The sequence below is a fragment of the Oncorhynchus mykiss genome, chromosome 1 (genome assembly GCF_057628025.1).
Source record: "Oncorhynchus mykiss isolate SJ-2025 chromosome 1, ASM5762802v1, whole genome shotgun sequence".
Taxonomy (NCBI): Eukaryota; Metazoa; Chordata; class Actinopteri; order Salmoniformes; family Salmonidae; genus Oncorhynchus; species Oncorhynchus mykiss.
The window spans coordinates 29,688,526-29,709,177 of NC_143022.1; the positions used below are offsets into that span (position 1 = coordinate 29,688,526).

At 43.8% G+C, this 20,652-nt stretch overlaps 1 protein-coding gene across 2 annotated transcripts in view; it reads left to right on the forward strand.

Annotated features, from left to right (window-relative positions):
- The window catches only part of LOC110520482 (enhancer of mRNA-decapping protein 4), a 41,304-nt gene that overhangs the window by 16,258 nt on the left and 4,394 nt on the right, over positions 1 to 20,652 (forward strand). Inside the window, exons 5-28 of one of the 2 annotated variants that reach the window (XM_021597833.3) lie at positions 3,379 to 3,565; positions 3,919 to 4,066; positions 4,199 to 4,303; positions 4,409 to 4,518; positions 4,637 to 4,744; positions 4,940 to 5,035; positions 5,149 to 5,248; positions 5,358 to 5,538; positions 5,656 to 5,722; positions 5,855 to 5,940; positions 6,054 to 6,244; positions 6,364 to 6,443; positions 6,553 to 6,682; positions 8,403 to 8,911; positions 9,027 to 9,128; positions 9,374 to 9,517; positions 9,608 to 9,665; positions 9,858 to 10,038; positions 11,733 to 11,888; positions 11,984 to 12,099; positions 13,452 to 13,617; positions 13,896 to 14,082; positions 15,994 to 16,213; positions 17,244 to 17,407. In XM_021597833.3, coding sequence (XP_021453508.2) covers positions 3,379 to 3,565; positions 3,919 to 4,066; positions 4,199 to 4,303; positions 4,409 to 4,518; positions 4,637 to 4,744; positions 4,940 to 5,035; positions 5,149 to 5,248; positions 5,358 to 5,538; positions 5,656 to 5,722; positions 5,855 to 5,940; positions 6,054 to 6,244; positions 6,364 to 6,443; positions 6,553 to 6,682; positions 8,403 to 8,911; positions 9,027 to 9,128; positions 9,374 to 9,517; positions 9,608 to 9,665; positions 9,858 to 10,038; positions 11,733 to 11,888; positions 11,984 to 12,099; positions 13,452 to 13,617; positions 13,896 to 14,082; positions 15,994 to 16,213; positions 17,244 to 17,407 — 3,592 coding nt within the window. The remainder of the gene's footprint in view (positions 1 to 3,378; positions 3,566 to 3,918; positions 4,067 to 4,198; positions 4,304 to 4,408; positions 4,519 to 4,636; positions 4,745 to 4,939; positions 5,036 to 5,148; positions 5,249 to 5,357; positions 5,539 to 5,655; positions 5,723 to 5,854; positions 5,941 to 6,053; positions 6,245 to 6,363; positions 6,444 to 6,552; positions 6,683 to 8,402; positions 8,912 to 9,026; positions 9,129 to 9,373; positions 9,518 to 9,607; positions 9,666 to 9,857; positions 10,039 to 11,732; positions 11,889 to 11,983; positions 12,100 to 13,451; positions 13,618 to 13,895; positions 14,083 to 15,993; positions 16,214 to 17,243; positions 17,408 to 20,652) is intronic. The other variant, XM_021597842.3, reaches the window with a different exon arrangement.

Here is a 20,652-nt window from a genome sequence, read left to right on the forward strand (position 1 = left end):
TATGATAATAAAGTATGTTGATAAAGTTCTTACACATGTGTAATTGACACAAAAATCGAAAGAATTTTGAAAAAAGGTCCAGAAAGCACTTTTTTAAGGATGTGTGAAGTTTTTTACCAAATTTTGACATTTTTGACTTGACTTTTGACTTCCTATGAAATCATATTGCAAATGGACAAAACATATGCCTTATGCGCATGTACTTAAAAAATATATATATATGATGACAAAAGTATACTCATACAGTTCTTACACATGTGTAATTGACAAAAAACTCGAAAGAATTTCGAAAAAAGGTCCAGAAAGCACTTTTTTAAGGGGTTTTAAGTTTTTTTTTTTTTAAATTTCATTTTTCAAAATTTGGCTTTTGGATGTTGACTTGGGTGCCATTTGCAATATGAAATGCCCCGGTGGAACGCACACGCCCCCTATTGGAATTTTGAAGTGTTACAATTGGCAATTGCCATATGGCATTTGCAATATACTTTGCATGAATCAACGCCAAATTGGGTGGTATTGACCATCGTGTATATGGTTTGTCCAATGCCAATATCCCGCCATTTGTTTTTGTCCAAATCAGGGGGGTATTCCCTTACAGACCTACGTGCCCTCAGCAAGCACCTCCGTCTACAACCTCTGAATGCTCATAAACCGCCGGCTATTACAGCAGATTGCAGAGTCTAGGGGGCAAGCAGTGTTACACACCAATACTACTGTCCCATAGTCCGTTTCTAGGCTACATAAGAAATCAGAAAACGATGTCTGACTTTCTGCATCTTGAGCTCACTCTTATATCACGCTTTTCTATCAGCACGGAGGGGTGTCCAGGTTCCAGCCCTGCTTAGTCAAATTTCATCTGGATCACACACTGCATTTTCACCAGTGCCTATGCCTTACTTACGATGACGCCATCTGTGATGGAAGTCGTTCCCGTAGGGCAATTGTTGATGCTGCCCTTACAACGCTAAGTTCTAGCCACTCAACCTGGACGCTCCTCGCAGCCTAAGCCAGTGACTTCAATGGTGGGACCCTCTGCTATTGTCAGGTGGCTCCTATGGGCAGACTTGTATCCCAAAAGGTGATCACGACTGCTGATCTTAGGGCCCCGGGCCACTAAGGTGACGTTGCGTCCACATGCGGCCGCCGCCCAGAAATTCATGGCTATGTCCTCCTTATAAGCTATTTCTCTCTATGCCTCGTCTTGGGAGTTGTTTAAAGGGTTGACTATAGGAGATATTTGTGCCTTGGCGAGTTAAGCGTCAACACACTCTTTTTAGTAAGATTTTATTGCTTTGATGTCACTGCTGCCAGTGTAGGCCACTTGGGGCTTGAGGTCAACCGATTATGATTTTTCAATGCCGTTACTGTTTTTATTGGCTCAAAAAAGCAGATACGATTAATCGGCCCATTTTATATATGTATGTTATGTAATACTGAATGAACAATGAACACTTTTTTATTTTAACTTAATATAATACATAAATATCCATTTAGTCTCAAATAAATAATGAAACATTTCAATTTGGTTTAAATAATGCAAAAACAGTGTTAGAAAAAGCTCATGTTTAAGTTCCTTGCTCAGAACATGAGAACATATGAAAGTTGGTGGTTCCTTTTAACATGAGTCTTCAATATTCCCAGGTAAGAAGTTTTAGGTTGAGGTTATTATAGGACTATTTTGCTCTACCATTTGTATTTCATACATCTTTGATTATTGGATGTTCTTATAGGCACTTTTGCATTGCCAACCCTAATCTCGGGAGTTGATAGGCTTGAAGTCATAAACATAAACAGTGCAAATGCAGGAAAGTCCTGTTTGAATGAATGCTTACGAGCCTGCTGCTGCATACCGCCGCTCAGACTGCTCTATCAAATCATAGACTTGATTATAATATAATAAACACACAGAAATACGAGCCGTAGATCATTAATATGGTAAAATCCAAAAACCATAATTTCGAAAACCTTGACTCTGCTTGCACAGAACGCAAGCGAAGTGGCACAATTTCCCTAGTTAATATTGTGTACTAACATTAATTTCTTAACTAAATATTCAGGTTTAAAAATATATATATACTTGTGTATTGATTTTTAAGAAGGGTATTGATGTTTATGGTTAGGTACATTGGTGCAACGACAGTGCTTTTTTTCACGAATGCAGTTAAATTATCACCCATAAGATAGGTTTAATGCTAGCTAGCAACTTACCTTGCTGCACTTCCGTAACAGATGGTCATCTTGCCGTGCAATGTAATCGACATCCAAAAATACAGATCGTTATGAAAACTTGAAATCGGCCCAAATGAATCGGCCATGCCGATTTAATCGGTCAACCTCTAGTCTGGGCAATACCCAGACTTCCGCATCTGGCAGGGTCAGGTCTTGGTGGTTTACCATTGTCTGTTTTCATTTAGTATCAGTTGGGGTCGGCTTGGGGCGTGATCATATTCCCCCATAGTATGTTGTACCAAAGTTGATATGTTCTATAACTACTGTTCCCTGAAGGAGGGGAAACGAGGTAAAACACCATTTTGTGAAGTGCAGATTTAATTTGCCTTATCAGGCGTGGTTGTAGATCTTTCAACCTAAGTCACGAGCGTGCGACTCACGAGCGTGCGACTTGTATCTCGTTTCCTTCCATCAGGGAACAGTTGTTACGTTCTCTCATTATTAATCCTCTGGCTACCTTACATTTTTAAGCTATTCAAATAGCATTTTGAGATGGAATTCTGTAACGTTCGTTGTTTCATTGTGAGAAAGCCATGCATAAAACAAAACATATCCTTCAGTCACATTCATAGCCTATTGAATGGAGAGTGCTGAGAAGGAGGACTATAGAATACTTTTTTTAAACGGGTAGACAAGATGGTGTCAGAGAGCAAGATTGACTTGTCATTTTGCTTTGCTTGGGTGGCGCCAGTCAAACTATCGTCTGTCACATCATGATGTCGTCACCATCGACAATGGCTGTCAATCATCTTATATAGACGATTCTATCATAATATTGCCCAACCCAAGTGTGACTGCCAAGACCCCTGTGATCTATTCATTTTTCTGTATTGATTTCCCTATGTCATTTAAAGCACTTAATCAACATCATAGTGATGACAGAATTATAAACAACATGCCCACACTCATACTTTATATTTAGGTGCAGGAGCGCCAACATACTTTTGAGCTAGTATTCTATAAGAGATGCTTGAGGTCAAGCCGTAACAAATTTGAGGTGCCGGTACTCCGCTCCGGTCAGTTCCTGCCGAAGTCAAGCACTGGGTATTTAACTCTGCCTAAGCTTTTCATGTAAAACCAAAAGATCCAGATTGATTCAGAATGTGACAGAAGTTGGCTCGCAAACTCAGGTTTTGTACTTGTGTACAGGAGCAAACAACCAGGCCATGATCCGTGTGTTGAGCCTGGGGTCTGCCGAGCGCACCCTGCTGAAGGGCTTCACTGGTGCAGTCACAGACCTGGCCTTCGCCCATCTGGACTCCACCCTGCTGGGATGTGTTGATGAAGCCGGCAACCTGGTCATCTGGCAGCTCACCTGCCACAGCAGCAAGATCCAGTATCCTCTTCATTCTGCCCAATAATTACACTTCAGTTGGTCACTTACTGCTTCGTGTAGTTAAAGGTTAAGTAAAATAAATTAAGTAACTATACATTTTACCTGGTTTTGACCATTTTTAAAAGTACTTTGTGATATGTGTACAGCAGTGGAGGCTGCGGAGGGGAGTATGGCTCATAATGGCTGGAGCGAACGGAATGGCATCAAACGCATGAAAACCATGTGTTGGATGCATTTGATAACATTCCGCTTAAGCCATTACCACGAGTACGTCCTCCCCATTTTTAAGGTGTCACCGACATCCTGTGGTGTACAGCTGCGGTATTACACACCTTAACCCACATGCTTCTCAGGGATCAAGTGGTTGTCCACATCCGGAGGCCTGAAGACACACCTCTAAACTCCAATAGGAGGTTGATCTGGTGTCCTTTCATCCTAGAGGACAATGAAGAGAACCCTGAGGATGCTAGCCAGACCCTGGCCCTGTTGCATGAAGACAGGGTATGTATGCCCTATTGGACACAATTAGACTTATTTATTTACCCATGTCTCAGACAAACTCTTCCTCCTCGTCCCTTCTATCTTTTTAATCACTGCCTCCCTTTTGCTGATTGTCCTGTCTTTTCTCCCCAGGCTGAGGTGTGGGATCTGGAGATCCTCCGCAGCAACAATAGCACCTGGCCAGTAGATGCCACTGACCTGAAGGACGGAGTTATAACCATAAAAGGACATACAGAGGTAGGGCATTTAGTAATCACATTGTCTGTTTCCAGTATGGAAAGCACTTATTTACAGACTGGTTTTTAGTATGGAAATGTAGTTTTGGGTGGTGTTTTTCTCCAGCGTATAAGTGAAGGTGCCCTGTCTCCAGATGGCACAGTCTTGGCCACAGCCAGTCATGATGGTTATGTAAAGTTCTGGCAAATCTACATTGAAGGACAGGACCAGCCAAGGTAGATCTTGACTCAATATTACTCTATTTTATAATATAATATTTATATTAAAATTCCAGTTTCTTGCAATTCCTTTCCGTCTGTATCTCTATGGTTACTTTTACTTTCCTCTGTGAAGTCCTCTCCCCGGCTTCTTTCACAGATGTCTGCATGAGTGGCAGCCCCACAATGGGAATCCCCTCTCCTGCCTGCTGTTCTGTGACAACCACAAGAAACAGGACCCAGAGTAAGTCCCTACTGTTCTCTTCTGCTGCTGTACGTCTTTAGCTGAACAGGTGTTGAGTATTTAGCGAAAGTGACATTTGGTTACCCAGGATTACATAGATGCATGGATCTTTAGAGCATTACCCAATGCAATCAGTGTAATTTACTCTTAAGGACTGATGAGAGATTTGTTAGACCCCCTCTTTTTCCTTTCTAGTGTTCCATTCTGGCGCTTTCTGATTACTGGAGCTGATCAGAACCAGGAGCTGAAGATGTGGTGCACAGTGTCATGGACCTGCCTGCAGACCATCAGGTCTGACTGTTTTACCTGTGTTTTTCACTGCTCTTTCATGCTTTGCAAGTTGTCTCATTCATACCTCTGTTACTGGACCTGTTTTAACGGGAGCCTATGTACATGTCCTTCAGGTTCTCTCCAGACCCGTTCAACTCCTCAGTCCTGCCCAGTCTAAAGGCCAGCCTGGACCTCTCTGCAGAATGCCTCATCCTCAGCGACGTACAGAGAAAGGTCAGAATTACATCTGTGTCCTGCTATATCACTATGATCTATCTACCAACTGTGATCCTTTTTGTGTATCAGGATGAGTTATTAACCCTGTTTTGTTTTGTCCCTCTAGGTGTTGTATGTGATGGAGTTGTTGCAGGACCAGGAGAAGGGCCATGCCAGCTTCACAGCCGTGTCTGAGTTCCTGCTCACACACCCTGTACTCAGCTTTGGTGTTCAGGACGTCAGCCGCAGCCGCCTGCGCCACACAGAGGTCCTCCCCCCAGATGAGGAGAGCGAGAGTATGACTGCAGGTTGGTGTCACCTTCTTGGATCCCGATTACCACTACTACCTAATCTAATGATGGGCTGGTCTGACCCCCGTGTTATCATGGGTATAATTTTTGTATTTTTCTTCCTGTTATCTCTAGAGGGCATCCAGGGCCCAATGGAATCCAGAGCTGGGATCCAAATAAAGCTATACTGTGTCCACACAAAGTGAGTTGTCATTCAGGTCCTATTATCATATTTACGCAGAGGTCTGCATTGAAATTGTGACCATTTAATCCGTTTTTAGTATCCCATTTCATACACCTGTATTAGTGTTTAGATGTATTCTTCTGTCCACAGGTCTCTTCAAGATGTGCAGATCTGGTTCCAGCCAAACCTTGGGTCTGGCTCGTCGTTATTTCTGCCTCACTCAAACGATGGCTTTGGTGAGTTAAGAGAACCGTTGGTCGTCATAAACCAAAACTATTCTTTACTCAGTTTAAGAGATTTTAGAAACATTATCCCATATTTTCATGTATTAATCTTTGTGCTTTTCTAGGTTTTTCGGATCACTTGACAGACATGAGCATGGAAGGTTTGAGCTCTGACAAGGAGTCCGGATGTGGCTCCCAAAATGATCTCCGGAAGATTCCCGCCCTTCCTGCTCCTGCTGACTTCATGTCCCCCACTGGCGCCGCCGCTATGCCCAAGCTCATGACCCCTGACGCCTTCATGACCCCCAGTGCTTCAGTATGTCCAGTTCCAAATTCTCACTACTCTTATCAAAATGCTAGCGAATATCCAAGGGAGGGATATTACTCCTGGATCTTGATTGCGCTTTGAACTTGATTTCTGCCCTTCTCTCCCAGGTCCCAGCCTCCCCAGGCAGCAGTGCCAGCAGCCTGAAAATTGTGACAGCCATGACCAGCAACTCTGACAGTGGTGCCAGGTAGGTCAACTCAAAGGGTGCATAACAGGGAAGGAATTCATAATTGACTGAACAAGGAAAGAGATTGTGCTTTGATATCCCCTGACTCTTGTGATGTCAATGTCTGCAGGGGAGGAGAGGAGCTGACCCAGAACCCCAAGATGTCTGTGGAGAGCAGTAGCAGTCTGACCCTCAGTGCGAGCACCAGCAGCCCCAGAGCCAGCTCCCTTCTCATCTCAGGCCTAGGGGACAACATGCCGGTAGGCCACACACTTGCATGGACGCTAGCACCTACAGCGCAGTCATTTCACGCGGTTAGAATGCAGAATTGTGTGCCGCAATTGGCTGAGGGGCCAACGTAACGTGTTTGTCAACTTACAAGACCTCTCGTCCCTCCGTCATATGTGACATCATCCTTACTCCTTGTTCCATTTTGGTCTTCCCTGCTGTCTCATAAAGATGTACCCTCTTCCACAAGAGACTAGAGGTCGACCGATTAATCGGAATGGCCGATTTAATTAGGGCCTATTCCAAGTTTTCATAGCAATCGGTATTTATGGACACCGATTGCAGCCTATTTATTTAATTGAAAAAACAAATAATTTTACACCTTTATTTAACAAGACAAGTCAGTTAAGAACACATTCTTATTTTCAATGACAGCCTAGGAACGATGGGTTAACTGCCTGTTCAGGGGCAGAACGACAGATTTTTACCTTTGTTTTTGCAGCCTTCTGGTTACTAACGCTCTAACCACCTGCCTTACATTGCACTCCACGAGGAGACTGCGTGGCAGGCTGACTACCTGTTACACGAGGGCAGCAAGAAGCCAAGTTAAGTTGCTAGCTAGCATTAAACTTATCTTATAAAAAAAACAATCAATCTTAACATAATCACTAGTTAACTACACATGGTTGATGGTATTACTAGTTTATCTGGCGTGTCCTGCGTTGTATATAATCGATGTGGTGCCTGTTAATTTCTCATCAAATCACAGCCTACTTCGCCAAACGAGTGATTTAACGAACGCATTCGTGAAAAAAGCACTGTCGTTGCACCAATATGTACCTACCCATAAACATCAATGCCTTTCTTTAAAATCAATACACAAGTATATATTTTTAAACCTGCATATTTAGTTATTTTGCCTGCTAACATGAATTTCTTATAACTAGGGAAATTGTCACTTCTCTTGCGTTCCGTGCAAGCAGTCGGTATATGCAGCAGTTTGGGCTACCTGGCTCGTTGCGAACTGTGTGAAGCCCATTTATTCCTAACAAAGACCGTAATGAATTGTACATAATTATGACATTGAAGGTTGTTCAATGAGTAACAGCAATATTTAGACTTGGATGCCATCCGTTAGATAAAATACAGAATGGTTCCGTATTTCACTGAAAGAATAAACGTTTGGTTTTCGAAATGATAGTTTCCGGATTTGACCATATTAATGACCAGAGGCTCGTATTTCTGTGTGTTATAACTAAGTCTATGATTTGATAGAGCAGTCTGACTGAGCGATGGTCGGCAGCATGCTCGTAAGCAGTCTTCAAACAGCACTTTTGTGCTAATAGTGTTTCAAACGTCACTCGCTCTGAGACTGGGAGTAGTTGTTCCCCTTGCTCTGCAAGGGCCGCGGCTTTTGTGGAGCGATGGGTAATGATGCTTCGAGGGTGGTCGTTGTGTTCCTGGTTCGAGCCCAGGTAGGGCCGAGGAAAGGGACGGAAGCTATACTGTTACACTGGCAATACTTATTTATTTGAGGCTAAATTGATTTGATTGAAGTATTTATATTAAGTTAAAATAAGTGTTAATTCAATATTATTGTAATGGTTATTATTACAAATACATTTAAAAATATTGGCCGATTTTAATCGGTATCTGCTTTTTTTTGGTCCTCCAATAATCAGTCGACCTCTACAAAAGACCACTCCTCATATGCTCATGTTCCCCCTCACCTACCCATTCTGCCCTATACAGGTGCTTCCCTCTCCAAACCCGCCCCTCTCGCTGGACCCACAGGTCATTGAGCCTATGCTGATTCAGCATGCCTCTCCCACCCTGGCCCGATCTCCAGACGTCATCTCATCTGCCTCCACGGCCATGTCCCAGGACATCCCTGAGATCGCCTCTGAGACGCTGCAGCGAAGCCTGGGGGTTGTGTCTGGAGCTGAATCCCGAGACCCTCTCCCAGCCCTCCACACAGACAGCATGGCTTCTGCAGCTTCAGCCCTTCACCACCTCTCTCCACGGAACCGGAACAACTCTGACCACGGCCACCTGACCCTGGAGCTGGTTGCTGGAGCAGTGGAGGCAGAGCAGAGGCTCAGTAACACTCCTTCACTACTGGAGAATGCCCTGTCACAGGAGAATGCTGCTGCAGCCGCCGCTGCCTCCTGCTCTGACAACACAAGCCACCCCTGGCCTGCAGCTCCTGACATCACACGGGAAACGCGCAACAGCCTGCGGGACAACGGCCTAGGAGACTGGTAAGACAGTCTCACACACGCGTGGACATAGGCATAGTGTCTTTACCTATGCATGCAACCTGAAGAACCTACACAAATCGGCTTTTTAGTTTTAAATGGTATTTCTTGCTTTTAGCTCAAGGGAGGAAATGAAGGACAGACACATGTCCTCTCCATACCACAGACGCACCTACCACTTAACCCAGAATGACAGTCAGGACGCCAGTGCAGAACAAAGGTAAGATAGTTACATCTCTAGAACTTCCCTTTCGTTGTCAATAGCCCTGGTCCTGGAGGGATGCAGTATTTGTTGTGTTTTGGAAGTCAATGTTTGATTAAAGTTTCCATTTAAATGTATTCTTGATTCTGATTTAATGTTCATCTTAAACCTGCACAGGTTTTTTTGTACCCATGCCGTGTACCCATTATCACCACCTATTGTGGGCACTTAAACTCCTCTTGCTTTGTTTTCCTGTCACACAGTGACCATGATGACGAGGTGGCCAGTCTAGCGTCGTCCTCCGGGAACTGTGGAGCCAGGTCGTCTCAAAGACTGCCAGTGAAGGAGTGGAAGAGCTCTCCCAGAGGCTCCCCTAAACTCAAGAGGAAGAGTAAAAAAGATGACGGGTGGGTGATGACCATGACAGTTACCACATAATGTTATTCTCTGATATTTACTTCTGTGTCTAATGGCCTCTTTGCCTTCTCTCTTTTTAGGGATGCATCTCATGCCTCTCAGTCCAGGCAGCCTGAGCATCATAACCATCAACATCAGGTAAGCGATCATGGCTGAATGAATATGATTCACTTACTTTTTTATCTTTAAGTTGTGATTATAATACTGGCACCAAGATGTGTCCATTATACATACATTTTCAGCAATACCATTTGTTCCCTGATAATTAGATGATACATTCTACCTGGTTTGCCTAGACACCATGGTGTAATCTGATCTAACCTGTTGCAGATGAATCCTGAGGTGCAGGAAGAGCTGCTGATGCTGCTGCGTAACCAGCAGAGGGAGCTAGCGGATCTCCGTCAGAGTCAGCTAGAGCTGCTGCAGAGAGTGACGGGCCACATGGACGCCGTGCAGAGCTCTGTCATAGCCCATGTGGAGCACGTCATGGTCAGCCAGCAGGAGCATGAACGTATCCTTACAACTGGGACATGTCACAAATTACAATCAGTGCCAACTCCTAGACCTCCCTATGTAGTGGTACCATTGAAAATTATATAGTTTTGTATGAGATGATCACTGCAAGTTATACTACATGGCTATCAGTATGTGGACACTCTTTCAAATTAGATTCGGCACACAGCCATGCAGTCTCCATAGATTAACATTGGCAGTAATGTGGCCATTACTGAAGAGCTCAGTGACTTTCAACGTGGTGCTGTCATAGGATGCAACCTTTCCAACAAGTCAGTTCATCAAATTTATGCCCTGCTAGAGCTGCCCCTGTCAACTGTAAGTGCTGTTATTGTTAAGTGGAAACTTTTAGGAGCAACAACGGCTCAGCCGTGAAGTGGTAGGCCACACAAGCTCACAGAACGGCACCACCGATGCTGAAGTGCATAGCGTGTAAAAATCATCTGTCCTCCGGTTGCAACACTCACTACCTCGTTCCAAACTGCCTCTGGAAGCAACGTCAGCACAAGAACTGAAATAGGTTTCGCAGCCATTGGACTCTGGAGCAGTGGAAACGCTTTCTCTGGAGTGATGAGTCATGCTTCACCGATGGACAAATCTGGATTTTGCGCATGCCGGGGGAACGCTACCTGCCCAAATGTATAGTGCTAACTGTAAAGTTTAGTGGAAGAGGAATAATGGTCTGGGGCTGTTTTTCATGGTTCGGGCTAAGCTCCTTAGCTCTAGTGAAGGGGAATCTTAACGCTACAGCATACAATGACTTTCTAGATGGTTCTGTGCTTCCAACTTTGTTGTAACAGTTTGGGGATGGCCTTTTCCTGTTTCAGAATGACAATGCCCCTGTGCACAAAGGTCATACAGAAATACAAGCCATACAGAAATGGCTTGTCGATCAGTGTGGAAAAATTTGACTGGACTGCACAGAGCCCTGACCACAACCCCATCAAACACCTTTGGGATGAATTGGAACGCCGACTGCGAGCCAAGCCTAATTGCCCAACATCAGTGCCTAACCTCACTAATGCTCTTGTGGCTGAATGGAAGCAGCCATGGCTGAATGGAAGTCCCTGCAGCAATTTTCCAACCTCTAGTTGAAATCCTTCCCAGAAGAGGCTGTTCTAGCAGCAAAGGGGGGACCAACACCATATTAATAACCATGATTTCAGAATGAGATGTTCGACGAGCAGGTGTCCTCATACTTTTGGCCATGTAGTGTATAGTGTTATGAATGCAGATATTGTAGTTTAAATGGAATTCAATTCACATGAATAAAGATGCTTTTTCATCTAGAAAGGTGCCTAATTTAAAGCTGCAATATGTAACTTATTGGGCAATCTGACCAAATTCACATAGAAATTAGTTATTGGTCTGTCATTGTCATTGAAAGCAAGTCTAAGCAGTAGATTGCTTCTATGTGCGCTATTGCTATTCTTCTCGTTCGCAAGTAAAAATGTTGCATCTTTCAGTTTTGTACACCAGCTGAAAATACAATATATTTGGTTATGGAAAATATTTTAGTGGTTTATATGCTTATTTTGTCACACAAACTGAAATTACGCCAACTATTAGTTTTAGCAACCAGGAAATGCCAGAGCCATTTCTGCATATTGCATCTTTAAGAACATTGTTTTGTTGCAGAAGCACTTCCTTATCAACCCACTGTTTGATCCTTGACCCGGCGGTGTTTCTCAGAGAGGAGAATGGAGAGAATCCTAGCAGAGGGACAGAACCGTAACCAGCAACTCCAGGAACATCTCTCCCAGCAGCTGGCTCAAACTCTCAACAACACCCTGTGTAACCGTCTGGACAAGACTCTCCGAGAGGAGATGAAGAAAACTGTTCCTCCCAGTCAGTACACTTCCTAACTTATTCGACAGTTTTTATCAAATGAAGTTAACTGTATAATCACTGAGAAGTAAATGTTTGCCCTTGCTACTTAACAGCTATTATCAAGAGTCTGGAGCCTGTTACTGCCCAGATGAATAACACCATCGCTGCTAAGCTGACGACTGTGGAGGCAGCACTGAAGGAGAACGTTAGCAAAGTCGTCAAGTCAAAGGTTGGTGGCAACAAATTCAGGGGGGATTTAAAAAATGCGCTGCTTAGTTCATAGAACCACGTTATGTTGACTTACCTTCGATATTTGCTTATAGCAGTTGTGACAGGGGTTTTCTTCCTACAAAATGTATCTCTACATTTTGAACAATGGGGGCTATAAGCTATTATGACCCCATTTGCTTAAAGCTAAGACACACACATGCCTTTTCTTTCCCTCTACAATGCTCACATGCCCTTGCGGGTGTCGTTAGAATAGAGTGGACAGGACCAGGCACAAAATCTGCATCCAATAACTGGGGAGAGGAAAGAACATCATTGAAGGCAATCATGTTTATTTCTACACAAAAGATCATACGCAGTTATTGCCTGATCTTCCTTGACGTTTTCCTAAACTTCCCAATACCTTTCTGATGCATTGAAGTAACTTCAAACCAATGGTTGGAACCGGGTCAGGGAACAGAACCGAAAAGATCGAAAGTGATCTATACTGTTCCGGAACAGAACCATTATTTAATAACGTTCAGAGGGGTGCGCCTATGAACATTTTTGCTGGTGTGTGTTTAGGCTACCTGCCCCTCCCCACTGAAGCAGAGGTTATTGTAGCCTACTGACCACGTTACAAACGTAATTCAGAAATTAGGATCAGATGTTTAATTAGAGAAGAGTTGGTTTGACTTATTCAATCAAAGTTAAGGTTTGTATAATACAGTTGCTTCTCTCGCGCTACAGCACCGTGTGTTTGTCTTGCATTATGATTAAACCATGCTCTTACGGCAAAATACAATTTGTTCTTAATGACTTTCCTGTATATTTTTAAGATGCTTACCTGCTCCACAGTAAGCTGCTTTAGCTGTGCAGATTGGTGAAGTATGTTTAATGTTGAGCTAAATGTAAAGAAAATAAAAATATTTTATGTTTTAAAAGGAATGATATAAACTGATACTTTTGGATTGAACCAGTTCAAAACTTTATTTTGCTAGTCAGTGGATTGAAAAAGGGAGAAAAAAAAGGCAATGTTCTGTTCAGAACGAAACGATTAGTAAATAATTTAGGTTCCAACCCTTCAAACTATACTTCCTTCAGATTGAATTTTAAAAACTGTCAGTGATTTTTAATATAGCCCCAAATTAAAAAGTTAACATTGGCTGTTGATTACATCTCTTTTTAACTATGGGATCGCAAAAGATTTCTGATATCAAAATGGGGTCTTGGGCCCAAAGAGTTTAGCATGCCCTGCTCTAGAGCCTAGGTTGGTCATTGGATCAAAGGATGTAAAGTAGTCTTATAGCTCACTTATTCAGTCTTCAGTCAAAATGCACACACACAAATGCCTTTGCATCCCTTTCTGTGCAGAACACCACAGATGCAATCGGCCGGGCAGCTGCTGAGGCAATGCAGGGGCCTATCCAGGCTGCCTACAAAGATGCGTTCCAGAGCATTGTGCTGCCTGTGTTTGAGAGGGGCTGCCAGTCTATGTTCCAGCAGATCAATGACAGCTTCAAGCAGGGAACCCATGAGTGTATGACAATCCTATTACGAATTATTAACTCAGAGTTTCAGGCTTTTTCTTCACTTTATGCAGTTTCACCCAAGAGCAAGGTCATGGACTTAGCCTAGTTTTTAACTTGTTGCATTTGTCATACAAAGCCCACTGCTCTTAACATAGATGTATGTATTGATAAACATTTGCTGTATTTTTTTTCAGCTGTTTTTTTTTTATATTGTGCTAACAGCACATCTGAATATGCCTGACAGATCTTACTGTGTCATACTGAGGATATTTGTTTTCCTCTGTAGATATCCAGCAACTGGAGACCCATGTGAAGAGCAGGAAGCAGCATGAGCTGGAGGGCCAGGACCCTATGATTGGCCAGCTGCAGCAGATGATTGACACGTTCCAGAGTTCTACGGATCAGCTGGCCACCACTGTCACAGCAAGTGTCCGCTCGGAGGTCCAGCACCAGCTCAACATGACGGTGGGAAAGTAAGTCCAACCAGGCTTTTAAACATTTTTTGTGATTGATCAGACATGCCTAATAGATGCCTTAGCAAGTAGTTTGGGTTGCCATGTTGAGTGGCTGTGTAATGGATTGGTTCAGTAGAAAAACAAACACCTTAATCCTGGGCTTAATTTCAATTGAACCATAAATTTGCAAAGCAATTAATGAAATAGCGCTTGCATTTATAGATTTTGTTTTTTAGGATGTGGGAATGAATAACTTTAAGTGTTTTGATTGTTATAAAGTGTTTTGGAAATGACACATTTTCAAGCATTTTACAGTGCATTTGAAAAGTATTCAGACCGCTTGACCTTTTCTATGTTTTGTTAGGTTACAACCTTATTCTAAAATTTATTAAAATAGTTTCCCCCCCATCAATACCCCATAATGACAAATCAAAAACAGGGTTTTGAAATGTTTGCTAATTTATTAAAAATAAAGGCAATTTCGCATTTTACATAAGTATTCAGACCCTTTACTCAGTACTTTGTTGAAGCACCTTTGGCAGCAATTACAGCCTTGCGTCTTCACGGATATGACACTACAAGCTTGGCACACCTGTATTTAGAGGTTCATTCTTCTCTAAAGATCCTCTCAAGCTCTGTATTGTTGGATTGAGAGCAATTTGCCGGTCTCTTCAGAGATGTGCGATCGGGTTCAAGTCCGGGCTAAGGCTTGACCACTCAAGGACATTCAGAGACTAGTCCCGAAGCCACTCCTGAGTTGTCTTGGTTATGTGCTTAGGGTCGTTGTCTTGTTGAAAGGTAAACCTTCACCACAGTCTGAGGTCCTGAGCGCTCTGGAGCAGGTTTTCTTCAAGGATCTCTCTGTACTTTGCTCCATTCATTTTTACTTCGATCCTGACTAGTTCCCCAGCCCCTGCCGCTGAAGAACATCCACACAGCATGATGTTGCCACAGTAGGGATGGGGCCAGGTTTCCTTCAGACGTGATGCTTGGCATTCAGGCCAAAGAATTCATTCTTGGTTTCATCAAACCAGATAATCTTGTTTTTCATGGTTTGAGAATCCTTTAGCTGCCTTTTGGCCAACTCCAAGCAGGCTGTCATGTGCCTTTTACTGAGGAGTGGCTTCTGTCTGGCCACGCTACCATAAAGGCCTGATTGGTGGAGTGCTGCAGAGATGGTTGTCCTTCTGGAAGGTTCTCCCATCTCCACAGAGGAACTCTGGAGCTCTGTCAGAGTGACCATCGGCTTCTTGGTCACCTCCCTGACCAAGGCCCTGTTCCCCCGATTGCTCAGCTTGGCCTGCCGGCTACTCTATGAGGAGTCTTGGTGGTTCCAAACTTCTTCCATTTTAAGAATGATTGAGGCCACTGTGTTATTGGGGACCTTCAATGCTGCAGAAATGTTTTGCTACCCTTCCCCAGAGCTGTGCCTCAACACAATCCTGTCTCTGAGCTCTACGGACAATTCCTTTGACCTCATGGTTTGGTTTTTGCTCTGACATGCACTGTCAACTGTGGGACCTTTATATAGACGGGTGTGTGCCTTTTCCAAATCATATCCAAACAATTGAATTGACCACAGGTGGACTCATGAAGTTGTAGAAACATCTCAAGGATGATCAATGGAAACAGGATGCACCTGAGCTCAATTTTGAGTCTCATAGCAGATTGTCTCAATACTTATGTGGAGGTTTTTTATTTTAATACATTTTCAAAAATGTCTAAACCTGTTATTGCTTTGTCATTATGGGGTAGTGTGTGTGTGTATAAGGTGGGAAAAATGTGTTTCATCAATTTAGAATAAGGCTGTAACTTAACAAAATGTGGAATAAGCCAAGGGGTCTGAATAGTTTCTGAATGCACTGTAAATATTTTGATAGTATTCCTTGTTCATATTACTGTGCCTATTTTTGTCTGTCCTACATCCAGCCTGCAGGAATCGATCCTGACCCAGGTGCAGCGCATAGTGAAGGGTGAGGTGAGCATGGCCATGAAGGAGCAGCAGGCAGCTGTGACCTCCAGCATCATGCAGGCCATGCGCTCTGCTGCAGGCACGCCCGTCCCTACCCCACTCCTCGACTACCAGGCCCAGCAGGCCAACATATTGCAGCTGCTGCAGCAGGGACAGCTCAACCAGGCCTTCCAACAGGTGAGAGTCCTGCTCCCTGATGCACCGCCATGGGCTTGGGCGGTATACTGTAACATGTATACCAGGGCATTTGGAAAAAAAACACTGGAGGGTTTTTCATTACCGTCAACTATTTCAAATGTTTTTCATGAAACTTAATATTTGTAGCTACTTTTTAAGTTGATACCTGCAGTCAACTTGTGCAATACGTTAGGAGATAAAGAAGATTAAGTTCTTCATTTCACCGGTCAAGCTTACTGTAGTTCCCCAGAACAGTTGAGCCAGTCACGTGTTTGTTTGTAAATGGCACAGTGGGAGAAAGCGGGAGCAGGTGAGTCCATAGAGTTCTATATCTATCAGTGAGTCTCTGTTGTGAGGTGATGAAGTAACACATCTATGAAATTCAATACTAAATGTTTGCCACCAGATATCTTATGTCTTTCTGCCATGTTTGAGAAGTCAAAGAACTCTGTAATCTGTACAGTTGCCATTTTTCCCCCTGTGCTTCCTACTAGTGTTTTTTTCCTCCTCTGTTCTCTCCTCTACTCCCCTCTGCTCTGTGTACACATGCTGCTCTTCCTTCAGAAAAGTATGAATCACAACTTTGTTCATTTGCTAAATTTATTTTGTTCTCTTTCACTTGTAAATGTCCACACTCACCGAAAATATCATTCGGTAGCTACTAGCTAGGCTGTATAACTTTATGAGCTGGATTTGCCTGTCTTTGCAATTAGTTATGTTTGTTTTCACTCGTTAGCATTTAGCTAAAAGCATCTGTGATTTTGCTGTTCTAATTTTGTTAGTATTCTGGTAGAGGCACAGTGGGCTTTTCTTGCATTTTTTTTGCGCCCCTTGTGTAGTATGCCGGTAATACCGTAAATCCTGGCATAAGAAAAGGACTATGATTATCAGGATACCGCCCAAGCACCTACCCATCCCATCAGGTCTCACAGCCTCTCCCTTCCACTGCATGGGGATGTCCAAGGGCATCATTTAAAATGTACCTTTGGTGTCTGATCGATCTCATCTCCTCTAACCCCCTCCCCTGTAGGCCCTGTCAGCCTCTGACCTGAACCTGGTTCTGTATGTGTGCGAGACCATTGACTCCCAGCAGGTGTTTGGCCAGCATCCCTGCCCCCTGATCCAGCCAGTGCTGCTGTCCCTCATACAGCAGCTGTCCACTAACCTGGCCACACGCTCTGAGCTCAAGATCAGGTATGCATGTGCACCCACAGGAACATGTTGTAACCCACAGATTTGATGCTCAAACTCGTCATAGACCCCTCTATGCACCCATGCTAAAACATACAAACACACACTCAGAACACATCAAAGTAAATTTTTACACACCTTGGATGTAATAAGTCGGCCATGGGCAGCTTGAGATTAGATTTTTTTGTTTGATCTTAATCGGGTTTGTGCTCTTACGGGCCTCCCGTAAGGAACACTTTTCAACCTCATTTTCATTATCTCCTGCACCAAACCAGTGTAGAGAAGGTCCTAAAAATGCTTCTGTATGACATCACAGGTTGGGATTAAAACTAAGAAACTAATTTATCAACCTGTACAACATAGAAATGCACCTATTTTCCCCATATGTAGACACTGGTTAGGTGCTGTAGATAATGAGGTCAATGAGGGTATGAGGTTGAAAAGTGGCAGAGTTACCCTTTAAAGTTGTGCTATGCTGAAATCGCAACGCAATTTCCTGGTTGTTAAAACTGTAATAGTTAGCTTGATTTCAGTTTTGTGACAAAATAAGAGTACAATGATTCTCTACACTATCTAAATAGCTGTTGAATATATATTTTCCATAACCAAAAATATTGTTTCGGCTGGTGCAAAAAATCTAAAATACAGTGCATTCGAAAGTATTCAGGCATCATTTTCCACATTTTGTTACTACCTTATTCTAAAATGTTTTTTTTCCCCTCAATCTCTACACACTACCCCATAATGATAAAGCAAGATTTTTTTGTTGTGCTAATTTATATAAATATTTCACCTGAGTATTCAGACCCTTTACTCATTACTTTGTTGAAGTACGTTTGACATCAATTACAGCCTCAAGTCTCCTTGGGTATGTCGCTACAATCTTGGCACGCCTATATTTGGGGAGTTTCTCCCATTCTATGCACATCCTCTCAAGCGCTGTCAGGTTGGATGGGGAGTGTTCCTGTACAGCTATTTTCAGGTCGTTCCAGAGATGTTAGACTGGGTTCAAGTCTGGGCTCTGGCTTGGCCACTCAAGGACATTCAGAGATTTGTCCCAAAGCCACCCCTGCATTGTCTTGGCCATGTGCTTAGGGTTGTTGTCCTGATGGAAGGTGACCATTCACCCCAGTCAGGTCCTGAGGTCTCTGGAGCAGGTTTTCATCACGGATCTCTCTGTACTTTGCTACATTCATCTTTGCCTCGATCCTGACTAGTCTCCCAGTCCCTGCCACTGAAATACATCCCCACAGCATGATGCTGCCACCACCATACTTCACTCTTCACTCACTCTTTTCCTCCAGATGTGCCACTTGGCATTCAGGCAAAATAATTAAATCTTGGTCAGCCCAGAGAATCTTGTTTCTCATTGTCTGAGAGTCCTTTAGGTGCCTTTTGGCAAACTCCAATTGGGCTGTCATGTGCCTTTTACTGAGGAGTGTCTTCCGTCTGGTCACTCTACCATAAAGACCTGATTGTTAGAGTGCTGCAGAGATGATTGTCCTTCTGGAAGGTTCTCATCTCCACAGAGGAACTCTGTCAGTGACCTCCCTGACCAAGGCTCTTATCCCTCGATTTCTCAGTTTGGCAGGCAGCCAGCTCTAGGATGAGTATTGGTGGTTCAAACTTCTTCCATTTAAGAATGGAGGCCACTGTGTTTTTGGGAACCTTAAATATTGCAGACAATTTTTGCTACCCGTGCCCAGATCTGCGCGTCGACACAATCTTGTCTCGGAGCTCTACGGACAATTCCTTGAGGATGATCAATGGAAACAGGATGCACCGGAGCTCAATTTCGTGTCTCATAGAAAAGGGTCTGAATAGTTGTAAATAAGAAATGTATCTTTTAATTTTTAATACACTTGTAAAAATGTCTAATCCTGTTTTCGCTTTATCATTGTGTGTGGATGAGGATAAACATTTATTTAGTCCATTTTAGAATAAGGCTGTAGGTCACAAAATTTGGGAAAAGTTAAGGGGTCTGAATACTTTCCGAATGCACTGTAAAAGACCTTAAAATAAAATTTTAGTTGAGCACATCGAACAGACCTACTGCTTCTTAGACTTACTTTCAAGTAGAATGATATAACTCACGTCTGAATTTGGCGGCTGAGAGTACTTAGCACCTCTGATTTAGAGCGCCGGATGTCATTTGCAATCTGATTCGACATGTTGAATCAAGAGAAAATGTCAGATGTCAGGTTGACCCTAAAACGCCCCGCCGAACAAACTGCAGATGAACGGCAGATCAACATTCGGGGGAGGGTTCCCTTAGTTCCCTGTGTGGGGGAGGGTTCCCTTAGTTCCCTGTGTGGGGGAGGGTTCCCTTAGTTCCCTGTGTGGGGGAGGGTTCCCTTAGTTCCCTGTGTGGGGGAGGGTTCCCTTAGTTCCCTGTGTGGGGGAGGGTTCCCTTAGTTCCCTGTGTGGGGGAGGGTTCCCTTAGTTCCCTGTGTGGGGGAGGGTTCCCTTAGTTCCCTGTGTGGGGGAGGGTTCCCTTAGTTCCCTGTGTGGGGGAGGGTTCCCTTAGTTCCCTGTGTGGGGGAGGGTTCCCTTAGTTCCCTGTGTGGGGGAGGGTTCCCTTAGTTCCCTGTGTGGGGGAGGGTTCCCTTAGTTCCCTGTGTGGGGGAGGGTTCCCTTAGTTCCCTGTGTGGGGGAGGGTTCCCTTAGTTCCCTGTGTGGGGGAGGGTTCCCTTAGTTCCCTGTGTGGGGGAGGGTTCCCTTAGTTCCCTGTGTGGGGGAGGGTTCCCTTAGTTCCCTGTGTGGGGGAGGGTTCCCTTAGTTCCCTGTGTGGGGGAGGGTTCCCTTAGTTCCCTGTGTGGGGGAGGGTTCCCTGTGTGGGGGAGGGTTCCCTTAGTCACATTTGCTCCTTGTTGAGCTGTATCAAACTGCAGCTGTAATGCTTTTCACCCTTCTGGCCCACTTAACAAATGTGTGTTATGGGAACAGGATGGGCCTATGAATATGGGAATAATGTCCAGACAATGACGTGCCAAGTCCCTTTAATGCTCTTTAAAAGCTCAAATGACCAGTCTCAATCCAGTTTGAATTGCACCCTAAAAACTATCAGCCTGATACTGGCCAGCTGTTGAGATCTACGCCATCTGTGGGAATGAATCTGTGTGTGGGGTGTGGCTGTACACCTAAAGGGTGTTTGCATACAGTCCAATGCCTTCATGCATGGTATTGATTGGCTGTTACAGTGCAACTGTTTTAAACCAGGTGTGTAAGATATATCACAGAAGAGATGT